This window comes from Nerophis ophidion, linkage group LG06 (genome assembly GCF_033978795.1).
Source record: "Nerophis ophidion isolate RoL-2023_Sa linkage group LG06, RoL_Noph_v1.0, whole genome shotgun sequence".
Taxonomy (NCBI): Eukaryota; Metazoa; Chordata; class Actinopteri; order Syngnathiformes; family Syngnathidae; genus Nerophis; species Nerophis ophidion.
The window spans coordinates 39677258-39686460 of record NC_084616.1 but is presented as its reverse complement, the minus strand read 5'-3'; the positions used below and the strand labels follow the sequence as shown (position 1 = coordinate 39686460).

The window sequence follows — 9203 nt, the reverse complement described above, 5'->3', positions numbered from 1 at the left end:
GGCTGGAATAAGCTCCAGCCCAACCGCGACCCTGAAAGGGACAAGCAGCAGAAAATAAATGGCTGGGTGGATGTAATGATGATCGTAAAATAATAAATATGATGTAAACTATATAGTACTCTTGGTAGAAAGGGTCTTTTGTCTCTGTGGGTAGAGGTGGGGAACGCTGGCATACACACACAGAGAACTTAATTAATTAAAGTACCAATGATTGTCACATGTGGTAAAAATTTGTCCTCTACATTTGATCCATCCCCTCGTTCACCCCCTGGTAGGTGAGGGGAGCAGTGGGCAGCAGCAGTGGCCGCGCCCGGGAATCATTTTTGGTGCTTTAACCCCCAATTCCAACCCTTGATGCTGAGTGCCAAGCAGGGAGGTGATGGATTCCATTTTTATAGTCTTGGGTAAGACTCGGCCGGGATTTGAACTCACAACTTACCCATCTCAGGATGGACACTCCAACCACGAGGCCTAATCCGGGCCACGGGATCAAACTCAGATAAAAAAAATAAATGTCCCTTTCTGATTCGATGACCCGGCCCTAACTTGCCTCTGATTGGCTTGTCTTTAACCAATTGTGACTCATCACAGTAAACAAACCAACCAATCATGGATGTTCTAATATGTGCAAGCACGTTTGGAAGGAGGAAAGGGAGGGGTTTAGTAGCCCATGCTAGGGAGCAAGGAACACAACAAATAAGTGGCGTTTTGTAATTTTAATGTGAAAAAAATTATATCTATATTACAATTTTTTTCTTAATTCATATGTTGTTTAAAAATACATCGATACATCTTACCAACTCAAAATATATCGCCCAGCCCTAAACGCTGTGTAACAAAGATGTTGTTGTCAGAAATGAGAAAGTTATACAACATTACAAAATATGTCAGCATAAATTAATTTATTTTTTGGGTATGTAAGCGGGTTCCTGGGAATGGGTAATGAATCTGGTACTTTTTTGGTGCTGAGCGAATACTAACAGACATACCAATTCATGCTAAATCCAAGGGTGCCACATTATGGTACCTGGGTTGTGCATGAAGTCATGCCCGGTTGCCGATTTAGCCAAACCTCAGCACTTCAGCACTTGGCGATTACTCCAGAAGCACTGAGAGCCCCCCCAGCCAAACTAACTCCAGGTAATGTTGCAATTTGATTGATTGATTGATTGATTGATACTTTTATTAGTAGATTGCACAGTTCAGTAAATATTCCATACAATCGACCACTAAATGGGAACACCCGAATAAGTTTTTCAACTTTTTTAAGTCGGGGTCCATGTTAATCACATCATGGTAATTAATATTTAAGAATAATAATGATCCCCTCAATTCCCCCCCCCAAAGACGGATTAACTCGCAGGAATATAAAGACAATATAACATACATCCATAAACGTGGATGCATATGCAAAAGTGAAATATATTTATCTGTACAGTAAATCTATTTATTTATATCTGCACCTCATTGAATTTTTTATCCTGCACAACAATGAGCTAATGCAACAAAATGTTGTTCTTATCTGTACTGTAAAGTTCAAATTGGAATGACAATAAACGAAGTCTAAGTCTCAATTCCAAACAAGAAATTGACTTAAAAACGCTCCAATACAAGTAAAGCAAGGCTGCACTTTTTTTTTTTTTTTGAAACGAAATAAGATAGCTTGATGCTAATATACATTGGCTTTCCTAATGACATGCTACTGATTAGCATTAGAGATTTTACATGGTGAATTTAACTTGGTTGGCCCTGCGATGAGGTGACGACTTGTCCAGGGTGTACCCCGCCTTCAGCCCATGTGCAGCTGAGACAGGCTCCATCACCCCCCGCAATCCCAAAACGGACAAGCGGTAGAAAATGGATGGATGGATGAATGGATGGAATTTAACACCTGCAAATTTGTCCATGAAAATGGATGGATGGAAAACTTCAACTAAGATGTTACAATCAAACAGCTGGTGTGTATTAAGTACACTACTTGCTACATTAACACTTTTTAGGGCAGTAGGGAAAAAAAACACACCATAAACCGTACACTACTGCCATCTAACGTCTTGGACTTGCAACTGTAATTGTACTTTAACTTCATACTTGCGAATGATAATGTGGTAATAATAAAAGAAGATATAACAAATGAGCAGCGGGTATTATAATAATTTAATTTTTTTTTCAAAAACAGTTAATAAGTGTTAATGCACACAACAGTACCGTAAATTGGTGATTAGGTATTAGTACAAATTCCACTGTATATATATATGTATATATATATATATACATATATATATGTCTTGATTGGATTATCCGGAGAATAGTGCTCGATACCGTGGTAGAGCGCAATATGTAGGTGTGGGAAAAAATCACAAGACTACTTCATCTCTACAGATCTGTTTCATGAGGGGTTCCCTCAATCATCAGGAGATTTTAATGGAAGCATTCACATACAATGGTTTATATAGAGCACAGAGTGGGTGGGTACAAGCAGGCGTAGGGTGTGGTGATTGGCTCATGTGTTACCTAGGAGGTGTTTCCGCCTGTGGCGGCATGTTGAAATGATTTCACTGCGCTTGTTGAGGGATGATAGCTCTGGATGATATATAATAAACAGTTTCTCTTTTAAGCATAAGTTGCATCTTTTATTACCACTGCTGTAAGGTGTGCTGGATGCAAGAATTTGCCATGTTATTGAATATTCAACATTATTGTCTTTGAGGTTCCAAATGTGTTTGCTGAGTTCGGTAGAATTCTGCAAAGTCTGGTTTCTAAAGGAGGCGTTGTGATTATTCCATCTTGTTTTGAACGCTCCTTCGGTTAATCCTACGTACGTGTCGGATGTGTTAATGTCCTTGCGTATTACCTTTGCTTGGTAAGCGACTGATGTCTGTAAGCACCTTCCGTTGAGAGGGCAATCAGGTTTCTTGCGACAGTTACATTCCTTATTGGTTTCAGAGTCGTTTAGTCTGGGGGTAGGCAGTCCTTTTGCAATTGCTTTGTTGTGGTTTGAAATGATTTGTTGCATGTTATTCATACAGCTGTAGCTCAATTTAATGTTGTTCTTGTTGAATATTTTTCTTAGGGTGTTGCCTTTGGGGAAGTGTTTGTCGATCAGAGTGAGGAACTTGCGGCCGATGTTGGTTGAGACGTCTTTGCTGAATGGCGGATTGTACCAGATGATGTTGTTTCGTTTTCTGCTCTTTTTTGGTTGGTTTCCTGGGGTGGGTTCATAGGTGAGGGTGAAGTTGTATCCGCTTTCATCAAGTGCTTTCTGGTACGGGGGGGTTGCTTGGTCGAATTCAGCTTTGCTGGATGACAGCATCGATAGCCTTTTATTAATTCCGGTAGGTATTCTTTTCGTGGTGGTGGGTGGGTGGTTGCTGTCGTGGTGCACGTATTGGAGTGTTGTGTTGGGTTTCGTGAATGGTTGGTAGCTGTTATTTCTCAGGTTGAAAGTGACGTCGAGGAAGTTGACGGTTTGCTTGTTGGCTTGAAGCAAACCGTCAACGGTTTGCTTGTTGGCTTGAAGCAAACCGTCAACTTCCTCGACGTCACTTTCAACCTGAGAAATAACAGCTACCAACCATTCACGAAACCCAACACAACACTCCAATACGTGCACCACGACAGCAACCACCCACCCACCACCACGAAAAGAATACCTACCGGAATTAATAAAAGGCTATCGATGCTGTCATCCAGCAAAGCTGAATTCGACCAAGCAACCCCCCCGTACCAGAAAGCACTTGATGAAAGCGGATACAACTTCACCCTCACCTATGAACCCACCCCAGGAAACCAACCAAAAAAGAGCAGAAAACGAAACAACATCATCTGGTACAATCCGCCATTCAGCAAAGACGTCTCAACCAACATCGGCCGCAAGTTCCTCACTCTGATCGACAAACACTTCCCCAAAGGCAACACCCTAAGAAAAATATTCAACAAGAACAACATTAAATTGAGCTACAGCTGTATGAATAACATGCAACAAATCATTTCAAACCACAACAAAGCAATTGCAAAAGGACTGCCTACCCCCAGACTAAACGACTCTGAAACCAATAAGGAATGTAACTGTCGCAAGAAACCTGATTGCCCTCTCAACGGAAGGTGCTTACAGACATCAGTCGTTTACCAAGCAAAGGTAATACACAAGGACATTAACACATCCGACACGTACGTAGGATTAACCGAAGGAGCGTTCAAAACAAGATGGAATAATCACAACGCCTCCTTTAGAAACCAGACTTTGCAGAATTCTACCGAACTCAGCAAACACATTTGGAACCTCAAAGACAATAATGTTGAATATTCAATAACATGGCAAATTCTTGCATCCAGCACACCTTACAGCAGTGGTAATAAAAGATGCAACTTATGCTTAAAAGAGAAACTGTTTATTATATATCATCCAGAGCTATCATCCCTCAACAAGCGCAGTGAAATCATTTCAACATGCCGCCACAGGCGGAAACACCTCCTAGGTAACACATGAGCCAATCACCACACCCTACGCCTGCTTGTACCCACCCACTCTGTGCTCTATATAAACCATTGTATGTGAATGCTTCCATTAAAATCTCCTGATGATTGAGGGAACCCCTCATGAAACAGATCTGTAGAGATGAAGTAGTCTTGTGATTTTTTCCCACACCTACATATACATATATATATATACATATATATATATATATATATATATATATATATATATATATATATATATATATATATATATATACAAACCCCGTTTCCATATGAGTTGGGAAATTGTGTTAGATGTAAATATAAACGGAATACAATGATTTGCAAATCCTTTTCAGCCCATATTCAGTTGAATATGCTACAAAGACAACATATTTGATGTTCAAACTGATAAAAAAAAATGTTTGTGCAAATTATCATTAACTTTAGAACTTGATGCCAGCAACACGTGAAAAAGAAGTTGGGAAAGGTGGCAATAAATACTGATAAAGTTGAGGAATGCTCATCAAACACTTATATGGAACATCCCACAGGTGTGCAGGCTAATTGGGAACAGTTGGATGCCATGATTGGGTATAAAAGCAGCTTCCATGAAATGCTAAGTAATTCACAAACAAGGATGGGGTTAGGGTCACCACTTTGTAAGCAAATTGTCGAACAGTTTTAGAACAACATTTCTCAACGAGCTATTGCAAGGAATTTAGGGATTTTACCATCCACGGTCCGTAAAATCATCAAAAAGTACAGAGAATCTGGAGAAATCACTGCACGTAAGCAATTATATTACGGACTTTTGATCCCTCAGTCGGTACTGCATCAAAAACCGACATCAGTGTGTAAAGGATATCACCACATGGGCTCAGGAACACTTCATAAAACCACTGTCAGTAACTACAGTTGGTCACTACATCTGTAAGTGCAAGTTAAAACTCTTCTATGCAAAGCCAAACCCATTTATCAACAATATCCTGAAACGCCGCCGACTTGGCTGGGCCCGAGCTCACCTAAGATGAACTGATGCAAAGTGGAAAGTAGGGCTGGGCGATATATCAATTCAAACGAAATATCGCAAGTTTGTCTCTGTGCAATATAGAAAATTACTATATCGTAATATTCGATTATATGTCCTCACACAGTTGCTTTTAGCTGTGGGCATTAAACAACAGGCGTTTCTCACTCCTCATCTCTCCTCAGAGACGGAAAACAAGCCCGCCTTCTTACATACGTCACATACGGTCGCGCGTCTAGCCGGCCAGAAAGGTAGCAGCATGGCTAACGTTAGCTGAGGCAGGTCGAGCGGAGCGGAGCTTGTGATAATACAAGAGAGACAAGGTGCGAAACTGATCACAAATGGAGGAAGAACAATAAATGCCCAAAATAAAGAGCAGGGATGTGTGTATATATATATATATATATATATATATACATATATATATATATATATATACACACACACACACACAATGGAAGTATAATTGTTTGTATACAGTATATAATTGGTACAAAGGTTTACCTTAAACGTGTACAAGGATATTTTACATGTCTTTACTGCGTATATAATGGAACAGTGTTTATGTTGTGTACAAAGTGTATTCATAATATGTTGTGCAATGGAAATGTTATATTTTTTAGGAAGCTCATCTTGTATTTGACATTGTTTATAGGGTTAGGTGCAATAAGTGTTTAACTTCAGCCTAAACCTTTTCGGTCTGAAACCTTTTTAATTTTGTGAATGTACAACAGTTTGTTTATGTAAAATTGTTTGTTTATTTTTTTGACGACTGACCGAAGAATAATAATAAACTGAACGAAACTTTAGCGATGTACACACACAATCCAGCAGATGGCGCCAAACTACTAAGATAATGGCGACCACTAAATACTTCGAAGTCTTCTGATAAGCTTAAACTTTTAGAAGACAAAATCCAAACATTTCTATAACATTTGTAACCAAACAAGAGTTGTTGTTTTTTTTAATCATTTATATTTCAACAAGGCAAATTCGCTTCTGCTTCCGGCCAATTCTCTTGCCGACCATATTTCGAAAATACAACGTTACTTATTTAACTTTCTTTACATGTGCTTGAATATAAACAAATGCAAATATTTATTTCAACTCATGATTAATTAGTTAATTGAGTAAATAGTCAGGTTTATGTACTTTCTGTAAGCAGAACTGTGCTTCATTCATGTGTATTCATCTTTGTTGTGGACAAAGTGAGCAATGGAGTCATTTACTCACCTGTCCTCCGATTGTAACGTCGAAGAAAACAATGGGATTGTTGGGGTTTGTGGCGTTGACGGACATTGCTTCACTCTTCTCACGGTTTAAAGAAAAAATAAACAAAACGTACACATGTACAACGAACGGATTCGAACATCCGGGATCAACGGAAAGCAAGGATGGTCAAACTACGGTGAGTAGCAAGGGAGACGTCGTGTAATAGGTGAAAACGCGTATATTTCCGGTTGGTATCACTCAAATACGCACTTATATTTCGTGATTGATTGTTTAATTGATTGATTGATTGATTGAAACTTTTATTAGTAGATGGCACAGTACAGTACATATTCCGTACAATTGACCACTAAATGGTAACACCCCAATAAGTTTTTCAACTTGTTTAAGTCGGGGTCCAGTGCGTTAATCAATTCATGGTAAAGTAAGGCAGTGTTTTTCAACCTTTTTGAACCAAGGCACATTTTTTGCGTTGAATAAAATCCGGAGGCACACCACCAGCAGAAATCATTGAAAAACAAAACTCAGTTGACAGTAAAAAAGTTGTTGTTGCAATTGTTGGATATGACTTTAAAGCAAAACCAAGCATGGTATCAATATAGCTCTTGTCTCAAAGTAGGTGAACTGTCACCACCTGTCACATCACACCATGACTTACTTTGGGTTTTTTGCTGTTTTAGTGTGTGTAGTGTTTTAGTTCTTGTCTTGCGCTCCTATTTTGGTGGCTTCTTCTCTTTTTTGGGTATTTTCATGTACCAGTTTCATTCTATGATGAGGTGGCTAATTGTCCAGGGTGTACACCGCCTTCCGCCCGGTTGTAGTTGAAATAGGCACCAGCGCCCCCCACGACCCCAAAGGGAATAAGCGGTAGAAAATGGATGGATGGATGGACGGTTTCAATTGTTCATTTCAGCGATGTTTCCCCCAGCTACTTTGTTTTAGCACTCAAGAATATTTCAGTTGTTTTTAACCTTCTTTGTGGGGATATTGTTTAATGTCATGTCATGTTCGGATGTACATTGTATTTGCTCCACAGTAAGTCTTTGCTGTTGTCCAGCATTCTGTTTTTGTTTACTTTGAAAACCAGTTCAGTTGTAGTTTCGTTCTGCATAGCCTTCCCTAAGCTTCATTGCCTTTTCTTAGGGGAACTCACCTTTTGTTTATATTTGGTTTAAGCATCAGACACCTTTTCACCTGCACACTGCCTCCTGCTGTTTCCGACATCTACAAAGCAAATAGCTACTGGCTACCACCTACTGATATGGAAGAGTACAACGTGGTAAATCTGCTGATCTCCAGACAGTACAGAAACTCAACAACAACACATCATTTGCAGACTATAATTACTGGTTTGCAAAACATATTTTTAACCCAAATAGGTGAAACTAGATAATCTCCCACGGCACACCAGACTGTATCTCATGGCACACTAGTGTGCCGCGGCACAGTGGTCGAAAAACACCGAAGTAATAGACAAGGGGTAGGAAAATTGATGGATGGATGACGTAAAACACTTAATAAGAATAAAACTACTATTGATTGTAATAATTATCAATAGCTTCAGTGTAGTATTTAAACTTAGTTAACAAGTTTGTGAGTTTCCTTACCTCATTCGTTCTTCCTTTTTTTTTACCGAACCGAAAGGGACTAGCGGTGGGAAATGGATGGATGGATGTACCTTGAAGGTAAAACAGCGCTATACAGGTACACCATTTACCACTTAATAAGCACTATTTGTGTCAATTTATTGACACATTTAATTTGCTTGCGTGTTTGTTTTAATAGAAGTTCCAATAATTTACATATACCCACCTCCCTTAATTATGTACAAGGCATTCACGTTTTTCCACGCGTCTGTTTAAAGGCCATTGAATAAATAGTAAAATATATGATGAAAAAATAACCGTAAAAAAGTATACTAATATCTGCTCGTTGAATCCATATTTAATAATATAATTTAACATATTAATTGAAACAGACTTGAACACTGAAAAATAGCATTGTTGCCCGTACTTGCTTTCATTTTTGTTAATACTTTAACAATGAATATAATAATTTAAATCTTTTATACAATTCTAAATATTTGTGTCAGCTGGGGGACTAAAAATAAATACAAAGGGCGTCGCCGTTTGATTGGTAATAAAATGTGACCTTTTTTTTTTCTTCCCCCAAAATAAAGCAACTACAAACGTTTTTATGATATTTGAGCTGCTGCGATGAGATGGCGACTTTTCCAGGGTGTACACACTGCCTTCCGCCCGATTGTAGCTGAGATAAACACCAGCGCCCCCCGCGACCGCCTGGGCCCTAGGGAATAAACGGTAGGAAATGGATGGATGGATATTTGAGCTGTTTTTCAAACTTATTATAGCCAATAGTATGTAAATAATAGACAGTATATCCAATCATACAATATATCACTTATTTTGTTTTCATATCCATCCCTCCATCCATTTTCTAACGCTTGTCCCATTTGGGGTCGCTG

At 39.0% G+C, this 9203-nt stretch overlaps 1 protein-coding gene across 2 annotated transcripts in view; it reads right to left on the bottom strand.

The window, feature by feature from the left end:
- ppih (peptidylprolyl isomerase H (cyclophilin H)) overlaps window positions 1–6921 on the bottom strand; it is a 47799-nt gene extending 40878 nt beyond the window's left edge. Inside the window, exon 1 of one of the 2 annotated variants that reach the window (XM_061903743.1) lies at window positions 6722–6921. In XM_061903743.1, the coding sequence (XP_061759727.1) occupies window positions 6722–6787 (66 nt within the window). In that variant the 5' untranslated portion in view covers window positions 6788–6921. The remainder of the gene's footprint in view (window positions 1–6721) is intronic. The other variant, XM_061903740.1, reaches the window with a different exon arrangement.
- Window positions 6922–9203: the final 2282 nt, after the last annotated feature.